This window comes from Vigna unguiculata, chromosome 9 (genome assembly GCF_037176805.1).
Source record: "Vigna unguiculata cultivar grain cowpea cultivar isolate G323 ecotype 2 chromosome 9, ASM3717680v1, whole genome shotgun sequence".
In the NCBI taxonomy this organism is placed as follows: Eukaryota; Viridiplantae; Streptophyta; class Magnoliopsida; order Fabales; family Fabaceae; genus Vigna; species Vigna unguiculata.
In genome coordinates, this window is record NC_140800.1 from 20621041 (window position 1) to 20647096 (window position 26056).

The following is a 26056-nucleotide window of genomic DNA, read 5'->3' on the forward strand; positions in this document are numbered from 1 at the left end:
TGACCCTTTGAGAGCTTTGACTTACTTGAGCTTCGGAGACTCTTATGCTGGTAACCACTCCTGGGTTCAAGCTGACATGTATCAACCGGGAAGAGGCCAACTGAAGAGATAGCGGACTACATGGTAAGGTGACACTTGTGGCTAACTCATCTTATTTGTTCTCTGCAGTAATAAAGTATAATGGATTATGTCGGGAGGAGTAGCAGGAGGTCCTAGTCTATGGGCTCGATCCATCATAGACGTGAAGGGGACTTACCTTGGGAGTGGTTGGGTGAATACCCCTTGTGCCTAAAACTGATGAAGGATTAACCCCAACCAAGGATGGAGGCACATGCTTAAGAAGACTAAGCATGTTTAGAAAGGAAGTTCACTAATCCTTCATCCCTTTCATTTGTATTTGTTATTTTTGATTCCCTAAGTTGACTTAGTTGAATCAACTTTAGTTGACTTGTTGACCTTTGACTAGGTTTGACTTGTTGACTATAGTTGACTTGACTTAAGCCAACATGCTAATTTATGTTTATTTGCTTTGTAGGTTAATTAGGAGTAAGAAAGCAATGCTAGGTGGCGCATGGTGATTGGGGAGCATAAATGATGTGGAGGAGAGAGTAAAGCAAAGGCATAAAGCATAAAGTAAAAGCCATGAAGCAAGTGTACCTATGTACCTTTGGTCTCCTTTGTTTTTAGCACACTTTGGCCACTTTTAGGAGACATATGAGACACATTCTTTGTCTCCTTTTGTGCTAGAACGAAATTAGCCTTGCACACGCCATAGTTGGCTCTTTTGTCTCTCATTTTTGAAACCTTATTTGACCTAGTTTCTAGAAGCTGGGGTTAGGTTTTTGTAGAGACATCCTTAGGTATCTTTTATTTGCTTAGAGGCCCCTAAACTCTTCTATATAAGGGGTGCTCCTAAACATGTAAAAGGGTTGAACATTTTAAAGTAAAAACACTCTTGTGTCTCAACCATTTGTGAGAGTTTCCTCCCTTGGGAGTGAATACTTTTAAGCCTTATCTTGCATAGCAAGTGGCGGCACACATCCACTCATCTTCAAGGTTGCCATGGCTTCTAGCCTAGCCTTGTAGTGGCGTGCTTCTCACATTTTTACCATTTCTTTCCTTTTCATTTTATGTTTTCTTCTTCCTTTAATTGTTCTTGGTTTTCTATGGTTTATGTGCTTTCCATTTCCTTTTTGTTTTGAATCAATCCATCATCTTCTTCTCTTGAGCTTTGTGAAAGGAACCTTCACATCTAGATAGCTTGCTATCTTATTGTCCAGTGGGGATTTCGCTTAGCTTTCTTAATCAACTCACACCATATTCAATAATCATAAAAAAAAAGACAAGATAATCCTTCATCATTTGGTATCTAGAGCTTTGGTTGTCCTTGAATATGGTGTTTTCATGTTCTAACCTTGTCTTGTGTAGCTATCTTTTAATGGTTCACATAAAAACAATGCTGGCAGAAACTGTTCACGATTTTAAAAGATTAAACTGCACCTGCTCAGTGGTCCAAAAATTACGTTCTTGATGTCCAAAGAAAGCTCTGTTAGTCTAGTGTTTAACAAAAAAAGAACCAATGCATTTGGAGTTCTGTGGAGAGAGTTATGATTGAAATAGTGAGCAAAGGTCAGAGCTGCCAAGATCACCGCGAATCAACGTTTTTCAGGTTATGTTGGACAATTTTGGCTACTGTTTTTGTTACTCTTCTTACTCCTAAATGTTGTTGGATAACATGTCTTTGTGTGCTTAATCATTGACCTTCATTTCCAAAAGTTTAAATGCATGATAGCTACATGTTTGAGTCTTTAAATGTGCCTAAGTTTTGCTTGAGTCATATGTCATATGTTAGCTTGAAGTTTTCTTATTCTTGTTTTTCCAAGTATTTGAATCTTGCTTTCACTTTATGTCTTGCTTGATGTATGCTCCATGAAATTGATTTTGGCCTAAAACTTGAGGAACTAAGTGTCCAAGCCACCCAAAACTCTTTCTCACCATTTTATGAAACTAGTTGTGAAAGAAGAAAAATTTGTACCAATTTTTGCCTAAAAACCGAGAGCAACCTTGCTCCTTGGTGAACTAAAAGTGTGTTTTTCACTAAGTGTTATGCAACTAGTTTCATGCTTGAGAAGTGGGTGATATTGGCAAATTAGTTCCATGCTTTAACTTGGTTATGATCTTTCTTGGTGTATGCATGATTTAAGACTTGAAGATGCTTGTCAAGTGCTTTCCATAGAGTCTTTGAAATGTGCTTTTCTTGTTTTAGTCTTGCTAAAAGTTTTGTCTCAAACTTTTCTTCTTTAAAGTTTAGCTTTCCTTGTTTTTGTGCTTTTCTTGCTTGTCACTAGGTGTTCTTTGTTTTGTCTTAGTAGTTTTCTTTTCTTGAAACTCTTGGGATGTTGTGGCCGAATCACTTGTCTTGCATTTGAAAGGTTTTGAACAAGTTTTTAAAAGTGTTTGCTTCACTCCTTTGGTGGATTTTGAGTGCTAGCCTCGCCTTGTTACTTTGGGAGAGTGATCTAAACACTTGGGTTACAATTTGGGTTGGATTTGGTCTCGATTTTCATGTTGTCTAACTTCTAATCCATTTATTTTGTCTCGGATTTGAGTGTTTTTGTTGTAGGAATCATGGCAAGTTCATCAAATGCACCTACACCAAACAAAAACAATACATTGATGAGATTGCTTCGGGATTTGGAGTTGTCTAGGAAGGAGGCCTTTGAACAATTGAGAAAAGACAAGGAGCAAAGTGACCTAAGAATCAAAGAGCACATTGAAAGGCTTGAAGCTAAGGAGCAAGAAAGAGAGGCTAGGAAAAGAGGGCATTCTAGGCGCAAACCATCACAAGAGAAGCAAACTCCAAAGATTCCTAAGTTCAAAGGAGAAAATGACCCAAACATCTACATTGAGTGGGAACAAAAAGTTGACCACATTTTTGCCATTCATGTAGTTAGTCATCAAAAGCAAGTAGATTTGGTAGTCTTAGAGTTTGAGGATTATGCCATGACTTGGTGGCAACAATTATGTATGGACAATATTAACCAAGAGTCACTCGCGACTTCTTGGAGGGACCTTAAAAATTTGATGCGCGCTAGATTTGTTCCTTCCTACTATAGGAGGGAGACTCTTTTGAAGCTCCAAAGGCTTCAACAAGGGTCCATGTGTGTGGATGAATATTACAAGTTAATGGAGTCCATGCTTCTAAAAGTAGGACTCCAATTTGAAAGTGAAGAGGAAAAGGTAGCTAGATTTGTGAGTGGGTTAAGGAGGGACATACAAGATTTAGTAGAGTTATATGAGTACTCCTCTCTTGACAAAGTTTTACATTTGGCCATCAAAGTTGAAACTCAATTGCAAAAGAAAAAAGAGGCCAAGAGGAGTGGTTCATACAATGACTACCATTCTAGTACTTGGAAAGATAAAGAAAGAAAACATTATAAATCACCACTCAAGAGTTCCAAAGACCCACCTCCTAGGACTAATTCGTTTAAGCCTTCTAATGAAACTCCTAATTCTTCTCAAGGTACAAGGACAAGTTCTATAAAATGTTTTAAGTGTTTGGGATATGGGCACATAGCTTCAAATTGTCCCACCAAAAGAACCATGGCCTTAAACCTTAAAAAAGAAGTAGAGAGTGAACATTCTTCTCCCCCTACCCCCAAAAGTACTTCTTCCCACACTTCTTCTTCAAGTGAAAGGATTAAACCCCTTGAAGGTGGATTGTTAATGATAAGGCACCAACTAAGACAAGTTTCCAAGGAACTTGACCCTTCTCAAAGACAAAACCTTTTTCATTCAAGGTGTCATATTAAAGACAAACTATGTCCCCTCCTCATAGATAATGGAAGTTGTGTAAATGTGGCTAGCACAAGGGTTGTGGACAAGCTTGGCTTGAAAACTATCCCTCATGCCAAGCCCTACAAGCTATCATGGCTTAAGAAAGAAGACATTAAAGTAACTCAACAAGTCCTCATTAACTTTTCAATTGGAAATTTTAAAGATGAGGTGTTATGTGATGTTGTGCCTATGGAAGAAACTCATATTTTGTTAGGTAGGCCATGACAATTTGATAGAAAAGTCTTTTATGATGGCCATGCTAACACCTATGCTTTCTCCTTCCAAGGCAAGAAGTTCACACTCCTACCTCTCTCACCCAATCAAGAAAATGAGGACCAAAATAAAGTGAAAGATAAGAGAAAAGATGAAAAAGAAAAAGAGCAAGTTACCTCTAAAGTGGTACTTGCCTCTAAAAAAAGATTTCCAAAGCAAGATGAACATCACCATTCTTCCTTCTCTTGCAAGGCTCAAAAGGAAGACCCAATGCACAAGCATGAGAAGAAGAGTGGTCTAGAAAAGAGGGATGGCCTAACCAAAGCTAGGGGTAGTACCCTTAGAAAAGATGGAACAAGAGCTCATAAAAGGAAGGCGTAAAACCTTCCCCAAATCAAGTCAAGCTCCATCTACAAAGGCTTCAAGAATTTGTGGTCAAATTCTCTCCAAGGAGGAGAGGATGATGAAGGATTAACCCCAACCAAGGATGGAGGCACATGCTTAAGAAGACTAAGCATGTTTAGAAAGGAAGTTCACTAATCCTTCATCCCTTTCATCTGTATTTGTTATTTTTGATTCCCTAAGTTGACTTAGTTGAATCAACTTTAGTTGACTTGTTGACCTTTGACTAGGTTTGACTTGTTGACTATAGTTGACTTGACTTAAGCCAACATGCTAATCTATGTTTATTTGCTTTGTACGTTAATTAGGAGTAAGAAAGCAATACTAGGTGGTGCATGGTGATTGGGGAGCATAAATGATGTGGAGGAGAGAGTAAAGCAAAGGCATAAAGCATAAAGTAAAAGCCATGAAGCAAGTGTACCTATGTACCTTTGGTCTCCTTTGTTTTTAGCACACTTTGGCCACTTTTAAGAGACATATGAGACACATTCTTTGTCTCCTTTTGTGCTAGAACGAAATTAGCCTTGCACACACCATAGTTGGCTCTTTTGTCTTTCATTTTTGAAACCTTATTTGACCTAGTTTCTAGAAGCTAGGGTTAGGTTTTTGTAGAGACATCCTTAGGTATCTTTTATTTGCTTAGAGGCCCCTAAACTCTTCTATATAAGGGGTGCTCCTAAACATGTAAAAGGGTTGAACATTTTGAAGTAAAAACACTCTTGTGTCTCAACCATTTGTGAGAGTTTCCTCCCTTGGGAGTGAATACTTTTAAGCCTTATCTTGCATAGCAAGTGGCGGCACACATCCACTCATCTTCAAGGTTGCCATGGCTTCTAGCCTAGCCTTGTAGTGGCGTGCTTCTCACATTTTTACCATTTCTTTCCTTTTCATTTTATGTTTTCTTCTTCCTTTAATTGTTCTTGGTTTTCTATGGTTTATGTGCTTTCCATTTCCTTTTTGTTTTGAATCAATCCATCATCTTCTTCTCTTGAGCTTTGTGAAAGGAACCTTCACATCTAGATAGCTTTCTATCTTAATGTCCAGTGGGGATTTCGCTTAGCTTTCTTAATCAACTCACACCATATTCAATAATCTTAAAAAAAAAGACAAGATAATCCTTCATCAAAAACTCTACAGAGTTTGGGAACTGTCACAAGTGCAAGCCACCGAGAGCTCCAATGTCACTTACATAATCTGGATATCGAGTCTAGAATGGTGATATTGTGTTATGGTTGTGGTGATTTGGATGATTCTGATAATTGTGTGATCAACCCTGATTGATGCTTAACTATTAAATTGCATGATTTATTCTTAATTAAGTTAGCTTACCCTTCTTGTATATGTGTGTTTTGTGTGTCTTCTATTTTTGCAATGATCGTCCTTATTGAATGGCGTGAGTAGTTAAAGGTGCAGGTGAGGATACACCCCTCCTGGACAGGAGTTGAGTGGTGTTTGGATGCTTCTAGCGGTAGTTGCCACCTTTTGTTCCGCTTAGATGTTTTGGGTGTTTTGTAACCCCTTTTGCTTAGTATAGGGTGTATGTATAGTTATTTTGGGGATGACTGTATTGTTACCTTATACTGGCCTATTACTATCATCTGCTTCTGAATTATCATAATTTAATATTTTGTTTGATAGCATAAAAACTATTAAAATGGGATGTTACATTTTTGGTATCAGAGTAGTGGTTCCTTTAGGATCTGTACGTGTGAGCTTGCTTAGTTTCTGTTGTGTGTTCCTCGTAACGTTTTTGGCATGGTTGTGGTACCTGTTGTCTAATCTAATGGTTCCTTTCTTTGTGTGGTCAGAGCTATGGCACCTAGGCCTCCTCCTCCTATTCCAAACCCAGATAATCCTCATTTGGTGGGAGTAATTGAGGCGATGATTGCAGCTATGCAATAGCAGAATGCTAACACGGTGAATCAATAAAACCTAGCCTTGCAACAGATGGAGTCTGCAAGACTAGCAGCAGAGGCGACTCAGCAGAGGCCCTTGGAAGCCCTACATCAGATTGGAGAAAACCGCTCAACCGTTGGTTCTTCCCAAGCTTCACTACCACGAGTGCAAGAGTGGAGTTTGGAGGATTTCCTACAACACCATCCATCCCGCTTTGATGGCAAATTTAGCCCAGATGTAGCTGATTAGTGGATGTGGGACATGGAACGAATCTATGATGCAAAGAGATGTCCTGCAAAGAACAGGCTAGCATACACTGAGTATCTTCTTGCTGGAGAGGTCGTGCATTGGTGGTCCAGCATGAAGATGATGTTGGAGGACAGCCAAGAGACCATCACATGGGAACTGTTTAAGAAGAAGTTCTATGCTGAGTACTTCCCAGATAGTGTGAGGTATGCAAAGGAGGTTGAGTTCTTGCAGCTGATGCAAGGAGACATGTCAGTGTCGGAGTACACTGTAAAAGTTTAAACACTTTGGCAGATTTCACACCCAGAAGATGGCAGAAGACTGGCAATGTAGAAAGTTTGAGAATGGGTTGAGGGGTGACCTCAAACTCATGGTGGCTCCGCACTCTATCGAGGAATTCCCTGCCTTGGTAGAGAAGGCAATAGTAATGGAGAAACTTAAGGCTGAAGTTGAAGCTCAGCAGAGGTCTCAACAGAAGGTGGGAGGACCATCTAGGTCCACGAGCAGACATGACGATAGGAGGAAGCCATACTCTAGGCCTCAGTCTCAAGGGCCTAGGAGGTTCTCACATCAGCCTCAGCAATCTCAGCCTTCTAGGCCACAGTGCTTTCATTACAGGGGACCCATCTGAGGAGCGCCTGCCCCCAGCTCTCTGGCAGGAGGACATGCCATAGATACGGCCAGGAAGGCCACTTCATCAAGGATTGCCCAACTGGTAGGAGCACAATGTCGAGGCCTTCACCACAGCCTCAGCCACATCAGACGAGAGGAGTTGCGAGACCGTAGGCATCTGGTCGGGTGTACACTGTGACGGGTGCCGAGGTAGCTAGATCTGGTAACCTCATCATCAGGTCTTGTGTGATAGCTGGTAGGAGCTTACATGTTCTGTTTGATTCGGGAGAAACACATTCCTTTGTGTCGAAATCTAGAGTGGTAGAGTTGGGCCTTCCGGTGAAGGAGCTCCAGTATGACCTGGTGGTGTCCACACCTGCTTCTAGGTTAGTCAGAACCTCGACCGTGTGTGCTAGGTGTAAGATCGAGGTTGAGGGGCGCAAGTACAGGGTAAACCTCATTTGTTTACCCTTGGTGGGGCTAGATGTAATATTGGGAATGGATTGGCTATCTGCCAATCACATTCTCATTGACTGCAACGAGAGAAAGGTGTTGTTTCTTAGCTTGGAAGATGAAGACCTGTTGATGTTCTCACAACAGGTGGAGAAGGCAATGAAGGAAGGATCTCAATGCTTCTTGATTCTGACTCAATTGTCCGTTGAGACTGAAAGCGGACCCTTGGAGACACCTGTGGTAGGGGATTTCTCATATGTGTTTCTCGAGGACGTCCCTAGCTTACCCCCTACTAGGGAGATTGAGTTCTCGATTGATCTGGTGTCGGGAGAAGGACCAGTGTCTATAGCACCTTACAGAATGGCTCCTGCTGAGCTAGTGGAGTTGAAGAAACAAATTGAAGAGTTGCTAGAAAAATAGTTTATCAGGCCTAGTGTATCGCCTTAGGGAGCGCTAGTGTTACTGGTTAAAAAGAAAGACGACCATTCTAGACTCTGCGTGGATTACAGGCAACTGAATAAGTTAACCATCAAGAACAAGTACCCTCTGCCCAGAATTGACGACTTGATGGATCAGTTGCACAGTGCTGCAATGTTCTCCAAGACTGATTTGAGATCAGGATACCATCATATTTTAGTCAAGTCTGATGATGTGCAAAAGACCGCTTTCAGTCCAGGTGCGGGCACTATGAGTATGTAGTGATGTCGTTTGGTGTGACTAACGCCCCCGCCTTGTTCATGGATTACATGAACAGAATCTTCAGGCCATTCCTAGACAAGTTCGTGGTGGTTTTAATAGATGACATCTTGATATACTCCCGAACTCATGAGGAGCATGCAGAGCATCTGAAAATAGTTCTGAGCATACTGAGAGAGAAGCAGTTGTATGCAAAGCGGTCAAAATGTGAGTTCTGGATGACTTCAGTTCAGTTCTTGGGGCACATGATCTCAACTCAGGGCATATCAGTGGATCCATCTAAGGTGGAAGCTGTGCTAAAATGGGAATGCCCTAAGTCAGTGACTGAGATAAGGAGCTTTGTGGGGCTGGCGGGTTACTATAGGAGATTCATTGAGGGATTCTCCAAGATAGTGGCACCCTAGACTCAGCTAACTCATAAAGACCAACCTTTTGCTTAGACCGACCGGTGTGAAGAGAGCTTCCTAGAGCTAAAGCAAAAGTTGACTAGCGCCCTAGTGTTACTGATTCCCGATATCGGTAAACCCTTTGAGGTTTACTGTGATGCTTCCCATCAGGGGTTGGGATGTGTTCTGATGCAAGACCGGAGAGTGGTGGCATACGCCTCACGGCAGTTGAAGAATCATGAGAAGAACTACCCCACGCATGACTTGGAGTTAGCAGCGGTGGTGTTTGCACTGAAGATCTGGAGACACTATCTATATGGTGCACAGTTCCAGGTTTTCAGTGACCATAAGAGCTTGAAGTACCTGTTTGACCAGAAGGAGTTAAACATTAGGAAAAGGCAGTGGATGGAGTTCCTGAAAGATTTTGATTTCGAGCTGTTGTACCATCCGTGAAAGGCGAATGTGGTGGCTGACGCCTTAAGCAGAAAGGCGGTTCACGCATCTCATATGATGGTCAAGGAGTTAGACTTGGTGGAGAAGTTCAGAGATATGCGGTTGTAGGTGCCTTTAGAGGAGGGAGTCAGTAGATGTAACCATCTCACGGTGTCTAGTGATTTCCTTACTCTGATAAAGGAGAAACAGCCATCGGACCCCAAGCTACAAAGGATGGTAGAGTTGCTTTGCACTGAGAAGGCCAAGGATTTCATGATGAGAGGTGATGGGGTGCAGAGATTTAGAGGCAGGGTTTGCATACTTGAAGACTTAGAGCTGAAAGGTATGATTTTTGAGGAAGGGCACAAGAGTCGTTTTAGCATGCACCCAGGCATGACTAAAATGTATCATGACCTGAAGGAATCATTCTGGTGGTCGGACATGAAGCAAGATGTTGCTCAATATGTGTCATCGTGCTTAACCTGTCAGAAGGCTAAGGTAGAGCATTAGAGACCGGGAGGGATGCTTCAGCAGCTTGAGATACCCGAGTGGAAATGGGATAGCATTGCTATGGACTTTGTCCCCCATTTACCACGGACCGTGAGGAGCCATGATGCTATATGGGTTATAGTAGACTGTCTAACCAAGAGTGACCACTTCCTAGTAGTAAACTTGAGGATGTCCATGGCGAAGCTGGCACAGTTGTATATTAGTGAGATTGTGAGGTTGCACGGTGTACCGTCGAGTATAGTCTTTGATAGAGACCCACGATTCACCTCCCGCTTCTGGTAGACGTTACAGGATGCTATGGCTAGTAGATTGGCTATGAGCTCCACTTATCACCCTCAGACTGATGGGCAGTCCGAGAGAACCATCCAGTCTCTTGAGGATCTCTTGCGGACGTGCGTGCTATTAAGACTTTGGCAAGTGTACCAAGTCGTGCAAGTAGTAACCGGTAAGACCGGGATATCATTTCCCAAGAGACTCGTGTATACTAAATAATTGTGTAATTATTGACTAATTTAAACTAATGAATAAATTCATATTTTGAGTTTCAATGTATGAAATTAAATTTTGCATAAATGATTAAAATTGAACCTTGGAAGTTAAAGGCACTTAGTGAATGGAAAAGATTAGAAATGATATGACTTGATATTGTCGAGGTTAGAATTCACCAACTATGCTCTCATGCAACTACAATTTGACATCCTCTTCATTAATATGCTAATGCCAACCCACAATTTTACTCAAACCCTAATTCCTTAATGGATTGAGCCTAAATTCCCTTATTAAAAGTCAATTCCTTGAACTCTTGATAAGCAAATTTGCTTTATGCACTAAGGTTTAAGACAACCAATGGGTCAAGCCCCATTCCTAGGTACAAGCTCCATTGAGTTTTTTTGTTCCAAATTAAGGTTTCAAAAGATATTTCCACACCCAATGAACCAAAAATCATGCAATGGATGGCTAAATCAATGCAAGCATTAAGTGAAGAAACAAGAAGACTAACATTCAATGAAAGAGGCATTTATAAATTCAAAGCATTGCAATTACATAAGAGTGCAGTAGCTACATCTAACCCCAACAAAAATGAGTTTAGCTCTCTACGCACCGCTTAGCGTCCAAAAATGCGAGCCAATCAGCACTCAACGCTGGATTCTGGCACTCAGCGCCAAAAACTGCGAGAAGAATGACGCTCAACCTTGATTTCAGGCACTCAGCCTTGAATTTTGCTATGTTCATATCTTCAATTTTGGCTTTTTTCTTCTTTCTTCTCTTGTTGACAACTCCTTTGACTTGAGATAAAAGCTTCCTATCATTAAATTGGACACAAAAATGGGGATTAGTGGTATAATTAGATCTATGTAACCCATATTGTATTTATTCACAAAAGCAAAGTAAAAGTGAGGATTAAGTAGGTAAGAAGCTCAAGAGGAGTTGATTTTGTTAGCAAAAGATAACCTAGATTATCGTAAAAATCTACATTATCAACTCCCCCAAACTTAAAACCTTGCTTGTCCTCAAGCAAAAAGGTAACTTGGCCTAGATGAACAACACAATTGCAATGATCTAGCAACTTAAGAGAACATAGTTAAACAACCAAAATAGATGTCAATTGTGCTTGCTCTTATTTGAAAGCACATGTGTTTCATTAGCCAGGCAAGCTAAAGCTATGGTGCTCACAAAACAAAAGCTTCACAAGTGCATGCAAAAGTTTATAAGGGATCAACAATCGTGGAAATATGTTTCCTTGATTCATGGGAACCACTTCTCACAAGAACAAGTGTTTCACTCAATCCCACTGGTGTATGGATATAAACAACATTCTCTCCACCATCACAATGTCACACAATTTAATTTTTGTTTTTTGTTCAAAATGGCTAAAACTTTCACAAGCATGCTATCATCACAAGGGCTTTTATGGCTTGTATCGTGGCTAGGCTAAGAAGGAAATTTGGTTTTTCAGGATAACAAAAATACCTTGAGCTAAGAGAGCAACTAATCAAATCATGAAAGTATTTTTCTCCTTTCTCTATTGAACAAATGAAACCAATTTCCAACTTGCTTGCACCACTTTTTTTATTCTTTGCAGCAGTTTTCTCTTCTTTTTTTTTTTTTTGAAATGAACCAACAACTTTACAAATTTTCTCATGCTTCCTTATTTCAACAATAATTCCCCAAACTTGAACCATACTCATGACTAACAATCATTTGCTCTCTCAAACTCAAAGTAAGGTAGTCAAAATCTTCATTATGCTCAAGGTTCAAGGAATGACACATTTTGTCCTTAAGGATCAAAGAAGACTCAAAGGGTTTGCACAAGAAATCAACTTGAAAAGGATTGGCTCAATTATATAACAGGAAAAAGAAAGACGACCTTGATCATCTGTAGCATGCAAGTAAATGATTAGCAAATGAACTCAAGCAAAATCAATTATGAGTTCATAGTGATAGCATCCACACAAATCAACTCTAGGGCACAACCTCTCATAGGGTATTTTGGGTTCCACAGTTGTCAACAAATGCCAAAATCATTGATCATAATTAAAATCAAGCATCACTATATCAAAATGTGAACAACCACAAGCTCATGCTCACAAGCAAATTCAACACCATTTCATAACAAGCACAAAAGATGATCATCAAAAGTACCAAGTCAATGCAAAAGATTAGTTCACCAACCAAGCTACAGAATTCAACAACTATCAAATGAAAGTTAAAACTGAAATTTAAAATTCTAAAAGCAATATTGAAAATTAGGACTATTCACAAAACAAGTCCTGCAAAAAAAAGAGTCATCTCTCAGCTCCCAGCATCTCATGAGACGCTATCCTCACTCCTGTCGAAAGAATCATCATCAGACCCCTCCTCTTCATCACCAGTCTCCTCCTCATCAGCAGTAGAGGAAGTCACTCCTCCTCCTCTAGAAGGGTTGGCCTGGTCCCTAAGCCATGCGACTCTAGCCTCGACTTCCTCAGCAGATAAAAGATGTAGCGCATGCATGGAGGGCATTTAGCTTGAGGTCTAGGGATTGCATCTGCAACTACATCATCTACCATGCATCAGGGGGAGGTGGAGCCAGTTGTTGGCCAGGATTGAGTGGTGGTGGTGATGGTGATGCAGTAGGTCCCCCCCTTCGACTGGCAAGCAATGTTGTGTGTAGTAGCCCTTATCGATCGGTGCATGGGGCCTCTCAAAAGGTGGAGTGGAGGTGTCAACCCCAGCCAACTCGCATAAATGAGTGATTAAACAGGGGTGCCCAAGAGGAACTTTAGGCTTGGCAGCATGGGCACATTGGTGAATTTCGTTTGCAATGAGTCTGCCCACATTCAATGATCTACCAGTGAGAATGGCATAGAGGATAATGGACCGGCTCATGGTGATGTCCGAGACGTGTGAGCATGGGGTCATATTGGCATGTATAAGTGTCAGCCACATCTTACTCCTTGAAGTGAGATTTGATCGTAGGATTTTGATGGGCTGTTGGTTCTTGTTCAATTCAAATGTTCCCTCAGGTATGCATAAAATCTGCTCAATCTCTCTATAGTCAACACCAGCATTGACTAATTGGGCATATTGGCAAAGTGTGTTGCCCAATGACCAGTCCGTTCCCAGGAATGTGTTTATAGTTTCGACATCAAACGGGACGCGTCTTCCTCTAACATAGCTAAGGAAGGGATCTTCATCATGGATTTTCTTTGCATTAGCATAGAACTCCTTCACTATAGCTATGCTTGCCAGAGCTGGATACAATCCCAAATTATTCCACCCTCTGCGGAGAAATTCTTCTAAGAACTCGGGCACTTCGCCAAGTAACAGGCCAAGAGGCTTCTCCATCAAAAGCCTTCGGTTTTGAACCAAGGCATAATTTTCCTCATGCTCCTTGGTGAGGAAGCGATGAGAATAGAATTTTTCCTTCCTCTTTTGGCCTTGGGAGGTTTGGTCAGCAGTTGCCTTGTGGCGCTTAGGAGCTGATGAAGATGACATCCTACAAAATAGATATTCACAAAAAGGTATGGTGGTGGCTCAAGGTTAGCAACTTAACAGAAAAATGCACTCAAAAAGTGACTATGTTGTAGTTAAACAAGTCAAGACATTGTAGTGGAAGGGCTGAAAAATAAATACACAACAATTGCATCTCAAAGTTCCACCCAATCCATACTCAATCAACACTAAGGCTAGCAACATGAACTAGATAATGAATCAACAAAGATCACAAAACACGAGTATCTTTGGTACCTCACAAAACAAGACTCAACAAAACCAGCCAAGGTTAGCACAAACTGAACCACTAGCACTGAATGGGCACCAAAATCAGGACCCTAACAGGATACCATTGGCTAACAACACTACAGTAACACAAAAATATGGTCTAAAATTTTAGCAGCCAACACATATTCACAAAATAGGGCATGAGGAACAGCTTTAGTGAAATCAAAATGGTGTTGCCAGCGCTGTAGTACACTAAAATTGGTCCAAGAATGACCCAGCCCTCACATTTTCACAAGAAAAGCACGGCTAAATCACAATCAATGGCAGAACAAGAGTACATGTGAATGAAAACTAAATAGTGAACATCAAACAAAGCAGCTCAGTGACAAGATTGGTGTATATCCCCATCTCAACATCAACACACAATTTAGATTCAGCAAAATGGCGTAATAATCCCATGCCTGCAACAATAGCATAATTCATAACAATAAAACATAGAGAAATCAACACAGGGAATATTACTTGAATGAATGCACGAGATAGGAGTGCCTAGGTTCGAGAGGTTGCAAGAAAATGGAGCTTGCTCCTAGAACGTGCTCAGCCCGCGCGAGAGAGAGAGGATGGCTCGAAAATGCGTGGTTGAGTGTGGCGGTTAGAGAGTAGGGTGGAAGGATGAGGTTAAGTGGTGGACTGCGGCTTGAGTGGTTGGCAATGGGCTCGAGTTCGTGTAGTGATTGAAAGTGAGGGAAAGATAGAGGGGAGGTTGAGGTGTTGATAAAGATGAGTGCGCGAGTGAGGGAATACGAAAATGGCAGATGATGAAGGCTTGACCACCTCCTTAAAAGCTCCCTCAAGTAGGATCACTAGAAGCATGTCTAGAGGGGAGTCTTCTATTCCATCACCTTTATCTTTGTTTTGCATTACTTTAGTTTGAATTCCCTAAGTTGGTTTCTAGTTGACTTATTTTGGTTGACTTGTTGACTTTGATCCAAAGTTGACCTTTGACCAAGATTAGATTAACTTAAACCAACATGCTAATCCTTGTTTGTCTTGTTTTGTAGGTAATTAAGAGAAAGTAGAGCATGGATAGGTGGCACTTGGTGATTGGAGCACTTGGATGAAGTGCAAGAGAGAGGAAAGCAAAAAGCAAAAAGCAAAAAGCAAAAGCAAAAGTAGACATGTACCTTGTTTCCTTTTGCCTTTGTGGTTTATGCCTTAGAAGGTCACTTGGTCTCCTTCCTCTTTTGGCCTAGAATCCTCATGGGAATGCCTCCACCAATCATCTCCCTTCACTTGGCCAAGACTCACTCTCACATTAGGTTTAGAGTTTGCTAGTTAATCCTTTTTCATGTTTTTGTATTTGCTAAAGGACCCCTATGAACTCCTATTTAAAGGGTGCTCCTTGTCTTGTAAAAGGGTTGATCATTTTGTTATAAACTTTGTGCATTCAACCACCAATTTTCGTGAGCTCTCCTTCCTAGAAGTGAACTCACCTTTGCCTTATCTTGCTTGCAAGTGGCGGCACCATCACTCATCTTTAGGGCTTGGTTGGCTTAGATCCCCCCTATGAGTGGCGTGCTTCTTCCATGCTTCATCTTCTATGCTCTTCATTTTTAATGTTTCATCTTTCATTTTGGTTCTTTAAGTGTTGTTAATGTCGTGTGAGTTGAAGCTTGAATCCAACTCTCTTCTTCCTTTTATGAGCTTGAGAAATGAACCTTCACATCTAGATAGCTTGCTATCTTAATGTCTAGTGCGAATTTTCAAAAAGCTTTCTTAAACAACTTCATCATATTCATAACTCTAAATGAAAACAAGATAATCCTTCATCATTTGGTATCTAGAGCTTTGGTTGTCCTTGAATATGGTGTTTTCATGTTCTAACCTTGTCTTGTGTAGCTATCTTTGAATTGTCCACATAAAAACAGTGCTGGCAGCAACGTGTGCGCTTTTGAAAAACATATTGCAGCTAGCTCAGTGGTCCAAAATTAACGTTCTTTATATCAAAAGAAATCTCTGTGAGTCTAGTTTCCAACAAAAAACGAATTAACGCATTTGGAGTTCTGTGGAGAGAGTTATGATCAAATGAGTGAGCAAAGGTCAAAGCTGCCGAGAATACGAAAAACAACGTTTTCAGGTTATGTTGTGGCAATTTTGGCTTCGGTTTTGTGACTCTTTTGCTCCTAAATGTGGTTGGATAACATGTCTTTTGATGCTTACTCTTTGAGCCTCAAATCCATGAGTTTAAATGCATGATAGCTACATGTTTGTGTCTTTGTGTATGTCATGTTGAGTACTTAAATGTGTCTATGCCTTGTGTTGTTTTATGCTCCTTGAAATTAATTTTGACCTAATTTTAAGGAACTAAGTGTTCAAGACACCCTAAAACATCCTTCTCATCATTTTAAGTACCTAGTTTTGAAAAGAAAAAGTGTTTTCAAGACCAAAAACAGTTTGGCCGAGAGCTTTTACAATGCTTGGTAAATCCATTTGGCCATTTTTATTAGGTGTTATGCTACCAAAATTTATACTTGGATTTTGCGTGATATTGGCAAATTAGTTCCATGCTTTGACTTGGTTATGATCTTTCATGGTGTATGCATAATTTGAGGTATAATCTTGGCTTGTTCAAATGCTTTCCATAGAGTCCTTAAAAGTGCTTTTCATTGTTTTAGTCTTTTTCAAGTTTTGTCTTTAAAAATAGGTTTCCTTAGAAGTTAAACTTTCTTGTTTTTTTTTTTAGCTTTGCTTGCTTGTCTTTAGGTAATCTTTGTTTTGTCTTAGTAGTTTTGTTTTCCTTGTCTTCCTAGAGTGTTGTTGCCGAGCCACTTGTTTGAGCTTTGAAAAGGTTTTCATCTCGTTAAAGGTGTTTTCACTTTTTTGGAAGGTTTTTGAGTGCTAGCCTTGCTTGTGTGCTTTAGGAGTGTGATCAAAAACACTTGGGTGCTTGAGAAGACCACACTTGGTCTCGGGTTTGGAATTGTTTGTTAGCTAACCTCTTCCTTGTCTTGGTTTTTGGTGTAGGAACATGAATATGGATCCAATCTTGGAGGTAGAAGAAGAGGAGGAGTCGGCCTCACCTTATTCCCCTCCCATGGTGACTCCTATGGCTCAAGAAAGTGAACAAATGACCCTTGCCAACATCTTACGTGAGATGGAAGTGAGTAGGAGAGAAACTTTTGACCAATTGATGGCGGATAGGAGGCAAAGTGAGATCTTCCTACAAGAGCACATCCAAAGAATTGAGCTTAGGGAAGATGAGAGGAGAAGGAGGAGGTCCTCTTCCGAGGACTCTAGCCATGGTGGAAGAAGAAGAAGACACGGCTATGATGGTGGTGGAAGGCGCAATCAACTCCCACAAAGACAACCTCCACCAATCAAGATTCCAAAGTTCAAGGGGAATTTGAACTTTGGAATCTGAAGAACAAGTAGTGATCAAGAACAAGTAGATATAGTAGTTTTAGAATTTGAAGATTATGCCATGACATGGTGGCACCAATTGTGTATGGAAAATATTAACCATGATCCATTCGCGACCTCTTGGATGGACATTAAAACTTTGATGCACGATAGATTTGTTCCTTCCTACTATAGGAGGGAGACTCTTTTGAAGCTCCAAAGGCTTCAACAAGGGTCTATGTGTGTGAATGAATATTTTAAAATGATGGAGTCCATGCTTCTCAAAGTAGGACTCCAATTTGAAAGTGAAGAAGAAAAGGTAGCTAGATTTGTGAGTGGTCTTAGAAGAGAAGTTCAAGATGTAGTTGAGTTGTATGAGTATTCCACTTTTGACAAAATTTTACACTTGGCCTTAAAAGTTGAAAGTCAATTGAAAAAGAAACAAGAGGCCAAGAGGAATACTTCATACAATGAATACTACTCTAGAACTTGGAAAGGAAAGGAAAGAAAGGATGAGAAACCACCTTCCAAAGACCACCCACCTAGGACTAATTCGTCTAGAACCTCCCATGAAAGTGCAAACTCTTCTCAAAGTTCAAGAACTAGTTCCATCAAATGTTTTAAGTGTTTGGGCTATGGTCACATTGCTTCAAATTGCCCAACAAAGAGGAACATGGTCTTGAACCCTAAAGGAGAGGTTGAAAGTGAACATTCTTCTCCCCCCTCCCCTAAAAGTTCTTCCTCCCACACTTCTTCCCAATCTTCAAGTGAGGATGAAATCAAACCTAATGAAGGAGGTTTGTTAGTGGTTAGGCGCATGCTAGGCCAAGTGCCTAAAGAATTTGAAAACCAAAGAGAAAATATTTTTCACTCAAGGTGCCAAATCAATAACAAAACTTGCTCCCTCATAATTGATAGTGGAAGTTGTGTTAATGTGGCTAGCACAAGGGTTGTTGACAAGCTTGGCTTGAAAACCATCCCTCATGCCAAGCCCTATAAGCTTTCTTGGCTTAGTGAGGAATGTGAGATTAAAGTGGACAAACAAGTCCTTATTAACTTCTCCATTGGAAACTACAAAGATGAGGTATTGTGTGACTTAGTGCCCATGGAAGCAACCCACATTTTATTAGGAAGGCCATGGCAATTTGATAGGAAAGCTTTTCATGATGGTCATGCCAGCAAATTTACCTTTAGCTTCCAAGGGAAAAAGATCACATTACTACCTCTTTCACCAAGAGAAGTCAATGAGGACCAAATGCAAATGATAAAGAAAAGAAAAGAAGAGAAGGCGCAAAAGAAGGCACAAGGGCATGGCAATGAGTCCAAGAAGAGCATGATCACCCTCAAAGGGGTGAAGAAGGTAATGCTTGCCCAAAAACCCATCTTCCTAGCTTATCCTAGTGAATCTTCACCCTCCTTCCAAAACCCTCACTCTAGATGTCCCTTAGACTTGTCATTAGTCTTAGATGAGTTCAAAGATGTTTTTCAAGAACCTCTAAAGGGTCTCTCACCCCTAAGAGGTATAGAACACCAAATTGATTTCATACAAGGCTCATCTTTGCCTAATAGGCCAGCCTATAGGACTAGTTTCGAGGAGGCTAAGGAAATTCAAAAACAAGTGAATGAGTTGTTAGAAAAGGGGTGGGTGCAACATAGCATGAGTCCTTGTCCAATGCCTATGATTCTTGTCCCAAAAAAGGATGGAACATGGAGAATGTGCATAAATTGTAGGGCTATCAACAACATAACCATCAAGTATAGGCATCCTATTCCTAGATTAGATGATTTGATTGATGAGTTACATGGTGAAACCATATTTTCCAAAATAGACTTGAAGATTGGGTACAATCAAATTAGAATCAAAGAAGGTGATGAATGGAAAACCTCTTTCAAGACTAAGTTTGGATTATATGAGTGGTTAGTCATGCCTTTTGGCTTGACCAATGCACCTAGTACATTCATGAGACTCATGCACCATGTTCTTAGAGAGTTCTTAGGAAAGTTTGTTGTGGTGTACTTTGATGACATTCTCATTTATAGTATGTCTCAAGATGACCACTTGCATAATTTAAAGAGTGTGTTACAGACCTTAAGGAAGGCATCCTTGTATGCTAACATGGAGAAATGTGTGTTTGGGATGGATCATGTGATCTTCCTAGGTTTCAAAATAAATCAACATGGGGTCCATGTGGACCAAGAAAAAGTGATGGCCATCAAGGATTGGCCTCCCCCAAAGAATGTAAGTGAGCTTAGGTCTTTCCATGGGTTGGCTAGTTTTTATAGGAGGTTTGTGCCAAACTTTAGCACCATAGTCGCCCCTCTCAATGAATTGGTCAAGAAAGGTGTGGTCTATAAGTGGTGTAAAGATCAAGAAAAGGCTTTTGAAACTTTAAAACAAAAATTGATCAATGCACCACTCTTAGCCCTCCCTAACTTCTCCAAAACTTTTGAAATTAAGTGTGATGCATCCAATGTAGACATTAGGGTTGTGCTTCTCCAAGAAGGGCACCCCATAGCCTATTTTAGTGAGAAACTCAAAGGGAGTCACATCAACTACTCCACCTATGACAAAGAGCTTTATGCTCTTGTGAGAGCTTTGCAAACTTGGCAACACTATCTTCTTTCAAAGGAGTTTGTGATACATAATGACCATGAGTCACTCAAATTTTTGAACAGCCAAGGCAAGTTAAACAAGAGACATGCTAGGTGGGTAGAGTTCTTAGAGCAATTCCCATATGTGATCAAACATAAGTAAGGAAAGGCTAACATTGTGGCGGATGCTCTTTCAAGAAGGCATTCCCTTATTTCAATTCTTGAAACTAAATTTCTTAGTTTTGATCATATTAAGGAATTGTATCCAATGGATGTTTATTTCTCCTCCATTCTTAGTGAGTGCCACCAAGGGGCTTACAAAGACTTTTACCTTCTCAATCAATATCTTTTCAAAGGTAAGAGACTTTGCATTCCCCAAGGATCCTTAAGAGCCTCACTCATTAGAGAGGCACATGAAGAAGGATTAATGGGGCATTTTGGGCCAAACAAGATTTGGAAGTCTTGAAAGAACACTTCTATTGGCCTCACATGAGGAAACATGTAGATAGGCATTGCAAAAGTTGCATAGCATGCATGAAAGCCAAGTCTAGAGTCCAACCCCATGGTCTTTACACTCCCTTGCCTATCCCTTCCAAGCCTTGGGTTGACATATCTATGGATTTTGTCTTAGGCCTCCCAAGGACCAAAAAAGGTAGGGATTCCATTTTTGTAGTGGTGGATAGGTTCTCTAAGATGGCCCATTTCATTCCTTGCCATAAGATTGATGATGCAACTTATATTGCAAATCTTGTTTTCAAGGAAGTGGTAAGAGTACATGGCCTACCTAGGTCTATTGTAAGTGATAGGGACTCCAAGTTCCTAAGCCATTTTTGGAGAACCTTGTGGGGTAAACTTGGCACGAAGCTTCTTTTCTCCACCACTTGCCATCCCCAAAGTGATGGCCAAACCGAGGTGGTTAATAGAACCCTAGGGCAAATGCTAAGATGTATGATAGTGCAAAACATTAAAGAGTCGGAGGAACTTCTTCCCCGCATAGAGTTTGCCTATAATAGGGTTGTGCATTCCACTACTTCTCATTCCCCTTTTGAGGTTGTGTATGGGTTCAATCCCCTAACTCCCTTAGACCTCCTTCCCCTTCCCAGTCATGAGGCATGGACTTGCCAAGATGGTGAGGCCAAAGCCAAGTACATCCAAGACTTGCATTCACAAGTCAAGGAAAACATTGAGAGAAGAGTTAAGAAACAACAAGAGGATGGTAATAAGGGAAGAAAGAAAGTCATCTTCCAAGAGGGAGATTGGGTTTGGCTTCACTTGAGAAAGGAGAGATTCCCTACTCAAAAGAAGTCTAAGCTCCTCCCTAGAGGGGATGACCCCTTTCAAGTCATTAGGAGAATTAACAACAATGCTTATGAGTTAGACTTACCCCCAAGCTACAACATAAGTAATTCATTCAATGTTTGTGCCTTTCTCCTTTTGATGTAGGGTTTAAGAATTTGTGGTCGAATTCTCTCCAAGAAGGGGAGGATCATGAAGGCGTGATTAACCTCCTTAGAAGCTCCCTCAAGAAGGATCACTAGAAGCATGTCTAGAGGGAAGTCTTCTATTCCATCACCTTTATCTTTGTTTTGCATTACTTTAGTTTGAATTCCCTAAGTTGGTTTCTAGTTGACTTATTTTGGTTGACTTGTTGACTTTGATCCAAAGTTGACCTTTGACCAAGATTAGATTAACTTAAACCAACATGCTAATCCTTGTTTGTCTTGTTTTGTAGGTAATTAAGAGAAAGTAGAGCATGGCTAGGTGGCACTTGGTGATTGGAGCACTTGGATGAAGTGGAAGAGAGAGGAAAGCAAAAAGCATAAAGCAAAAGCAAAAGTAGACATGTACCTTGTCTCCTTTTGCCTTTGTGGTTTATGCCTTAGAAGGTCACTTGGTCTCCTTCCTATTTTGGCCTAGAATCCTCATGGGAATGCCTCCACCAATCATCTCCCTTCACTTAGGGTTTGCTAGTTAATCATTTTTCATGTTTTTGTATTTGCTAAAGGACCCCTATGAACTCCTATTTAAAGGGTTCTCCTTATCTTGTAAAAGGATTGATCATTTTGTTTCTAAACTATTGTGTTTCAACCATTAAATTTTTGTGAGCTCTCCTTCCTAGAAGTGAACTCACCTTTGCCTTATCTTGCTTGCAAGTGGCGACAACATCACTCATCTCTAGGGCTTGGTTAGCTTAGATCCCCCCCTATGAGTGGCGTGCTTCTTCCATGCTTCATCTTCTATGCTTTTCATTTTTAATGTTTCTTCTTTCATTTTGGTTCTTTAAGTGTTGTTAATGTCGTGTGAGTTTAAGCTTGAATCCAACTCTCTTTTTCCTTTCATGAGCTTGAGAAATGAACCTTCACATCTAGATAGCTTGCTATCTTAATGTCCAGTGAGAATTTTCAAAAAGATTTCTTAAACAACTTCATCATATTCATAACTCTAAAAGAAAACAAGATAATCCTTCAATCTTTCTGGTTTGGCGTTGAGCGTTGAAGCTGTAGAGGTGTATTTTTCGCACTGAGGCTGAGCGCCAGAACTCAAGGTTGGGCGTTGAAGCTACAGAGTTTTGATTTCTATGTTTTTTCTTTCAACCTTTGAACCTTGGCACTCAATACTCATGCAAACATGTATTCAAACAAAAACCAAGATAAGACTATGATCTCGCTGTCGTTAGGCGATCAAATTACCACTACTTTAGCAACTTCAGTATTGCCAGTTAGTAGTGAACAAAATAGTTAGGGTTAAGATAACCCTGAGTCGTCTCACAACAAATACGGAATTGATCTCAAATATTTGATTCTTAAAAATGCAATTAAAACTAGCAACTATAAAAATAGGGGGATTTTGATGTGCAAAGAAAATGACACGGAAGATTGTAAACACAGTAATAGTAAATAGGTCAATTCCACTACTTTTTCTAAATAAGATTCTTCATTGGTTATCTAGAAATTATTGTTAAATTAATTATTGTTGTTGATTTACAAATCAATCAATGTAAAGACTCAATTCATTTGTTGGCATCCTCACTTTTAATCAAAGTACTGTATCAATTAAAAGTGAGAATTGTTAGATTGTTCATAGTAAATTCAATCAAAGTACAGTCTCAATTAATTTTACTATGCCTAATCATGTCTATTCCTTTATTTCTTCATCAAATAGAAAACTTAATTAATCAAAGTAAAGTCTTGACTAATTTTAGTTAAAGTAATTACCACTAATCAAAGTAAAGTCTTAATTATTGGCAAAAACTTATTTAATCAAATGAAAGTTTCTAAATAAAATCAAAGTAAAGTCTCAATTTAATTTAAAAACCTTTTAACTCATATGATTAGCATGCATGTAGATTTAAAATAATTATTTTCTATTCGATTAAGAAGCAAAGGACATAGATAAACAAAAAACCACAACAATAATCAAAATAACAAACACATAAATTCATCTAACCTCAGAATCCATTTAAGAAATTACAGTGGAATCAACCCTAAAAGCTTAGCCCTCCATGGCTTTGATGGAATACATGATGATATGAAGGAAAGAAAATAAAATAAAGAATGAGAGATGTGGTGGAGACGGTATTTGCCAAAACTAGAGAGTTCTAAGTGTCTAAGCTGTCAGTCTTAAGTCCCCGCTTCTGCTCCCTTAAGTCTCTTTATATAGGCTTTCACTGGACTTTGGGCTTTATCTGTCAGTCGCTAAAATCTTTTATTTTTATTTAATTAATTAACAACTTAGTTTCTGTCCAATTTCCAATTCTGCCCCTCTTATTTAACCATTTTTGCAGTTTTGACCAGAGTTGACTATTGACTTTGACCAGTTGACCAGAGTTGACCAGTTGACCAATTGGACTGTCCAATAGTAGCCTGACACGTGGGGTAGAGTGTCTCTCTCCAGAATTAGGGTTTCTGCCTCCATGTTTCTTCCTTGGCTGCGCGGCTGACGGCAATGGCGGCTGCTCCAGCGTCGCTACGTTAATGGATGACAGTCGTGCTGCCGCTGTTGGTGCGTTTCGTTTCCGGCGTGGTGGTTCTGCTGCGTCATGGTCTGTGAAGAGAAGATGGTGGTTGCTGCAACTGTTCCGTTTGCGTGCTTCGTTGTGGCTGCTGGTTCGCGCAGATCTGTGTGTGTGGCGCGTTGTAGCTGCGTTGCGGAGAAGATGCTACGACGTGAAGGTTGCGGGAATGGAGCAGGTGCAGGCGCGCGAGGAATGGATGAGAATGAGGGTGGCTCGCGGTGGTGGTGTTCGTGACGAAGTGGCGCGCTCGTTGCTGCTGCGCGGTGGCTGACGGAGATGGCTGACGCAGATCTACTGGTGCGGCGGAGATGGAGGTTGAAGATGGCTCACGGTGGCGCAGGTTGGATGCGCGTTGCAGGTGCTGGATCTGTTGCAGGTTCAGTGGTGATGTTGCGGTGCTGTTGATGGTGAAGAATGGAAGGGAGCTGCCATGACTACTGTTGCGGACGGAGATGGTGGAGGCGCGAAGGTGGAAACGTTCTTCGGCGAGTTGACGGTGGCTGCTGCTGTGCGAACGAAGAGGTGCGGTGGTGGTCGGCGACGAGATGGCGTGATGGTGATGCAATGCGGTGGCCGACGGCGAGATTGGTGGCTAGGGTGGCGGCTACCATGGTGATGGTAGGAGAGGACGAAAATTAGGGTTAGGGTTTCATGTGTGAGATGGAGGAGATGATGACGTGGCAAGATTTGATTGGTCAATTTGGTGAGTGGAGGATTATGACACGTGTCAGCATATGGTTGGCCTGATTTGAAAGGTGGGGATTGCCACATGGCATAATCTGGTTGAGTGGAGTTTAAGTGGTAGGAGGGGTGCAACTTAGTAAAACTGGGGTGCAGAACAGATTTTTGTGGTCCACTTGCAGGAGGAGTGTGCAAATAAAATCTGGGGGTGCATTTATCTCCTGATTTATTCTTTTCCAGAATTTCCTGAATTTGGACTTATTTTGTAACTTTGAATATTTCAAAATCACACTATTAATGACCAAAAATAAATTTCAGCTGCATTAACAAACGTTAGAATATCCAATAATATTTTATGCAACTAAAATCAATTTTTACGCCATTTTTACCAAACGTACTCAATAAATCCAATAATCACAAATCCTAATTAAATCAATCTTTAAGCACTAAAAGTTCAATTAAATCCCCAAATTTAAATATTAAATGAGGGCAAAAATTTGAACTCATCACACACCCACACTTATCCTTTTGCACTCCTGGGCAAAATTAAACAATTTCAAAACTTTATTCTGAGGTCTTTTATTCCATATTTTTAGTGGATTAAAGAAATGAATACAAATGGAAACAGATCAATCTTCTAGAAATCATGTTGTCATGCACAAACAAATGGATAAAATTCTGTTTTTCACACATGAGTTAATCTTTTGAGTTTACAAGATAATCAACTATGAAAGAGAAACACTCAAGTTAAATATATATTTTCTCACCAAGATTCGCTCAAGTGTTTTGGCTTGTGTTTTCACTCAAAATACCCATGCAAGTAAACACTCTCAATGCTTAGCAAGACTCTAATATTCACAGCTTTCAGAAAACATGCATTCAAAAATCACGAGGACTTTTAACAGGTTATAATGAGGCCAAGGCAAAGGTAGGAAAAACTTTAGGATTTGTGTGTTTTTGAAATAGTAAGGAAGAAAGAGTTATGGAGCATAGTTTCAGAAACAATCCCTTTTTTTTCTTTGTTTTTTTTTCTCTTTTATCCTTTGTTGCTCTTTTTTTTTTCAGACAGCAATCATTTTTCATTTCAACACTCTGTCATCAACAATTATTTTCCTTTTGCCATTTTTACAACTTTGTGGGGGAAATACACACCCCCACACTTTATTCCTCAACCAATCTCAACATAATCCACTAGCTCCTTCTTTCTCCCTAAGGTAAGGACAAACATGGTCTTTTTCTTTTTAAGGTTTAACAATATGCTCAAAACTAGAAAAAGAGGTTTAAGCTCAAGGGGCTGCCAATGGATCAATGTCATGGTTAGCTTATTTGGCCAAGTAGCTAAAAACAAGAAATGCCACAGTCATATCAAATCATGCATGTTCACCTAAGATGCAAAACAACAGAATCAAGCTAAACATTTGAGTACCAACAAGACATGAGCAAATCACACAAGAAAAATAGGAATGACACACGGTAGTTCATC

General features: G+C 40.3%; 2 protein-coding genes across 2 annotated transcripts; one reads left to right on the forward strand and one right to left on the reverse strand.

The window, feature by feature from the left end:
- The first annotated feature begins 7704 nt into the window (after window positions 1–7704).
- Window positions 7705–8358, forward strand: LOC114163538 (uncharacterized). Its single transcript, XM_028047842.1, has 2 exons — window positions 7705–8063; window positions 8169–8358. Exons 1-2 carry the CDS (start codon window positions 7705–7707, stop codon window positions 8356–8358), a joined length of 549 nt encoding a protein of 182 aa, XP_027903643.1.
- A 4364-nt stretch (window positions 8359–12722) lies between these two features.
- LOC146883683 (uncharacterized) lies at window positions 12723–13661 on the reverse strand. Its single transcript, XM_085666698.1, has one exon. It carries the CDS (start codon window positions 13659–13661, stop codon window positions 12723–12725), a length of 939 nt encoding a protein of 312 aa, XP_085522824.1.
- Between the last annotated feature and the right edge of the window lie 12395 nt (window positions 13662–26056).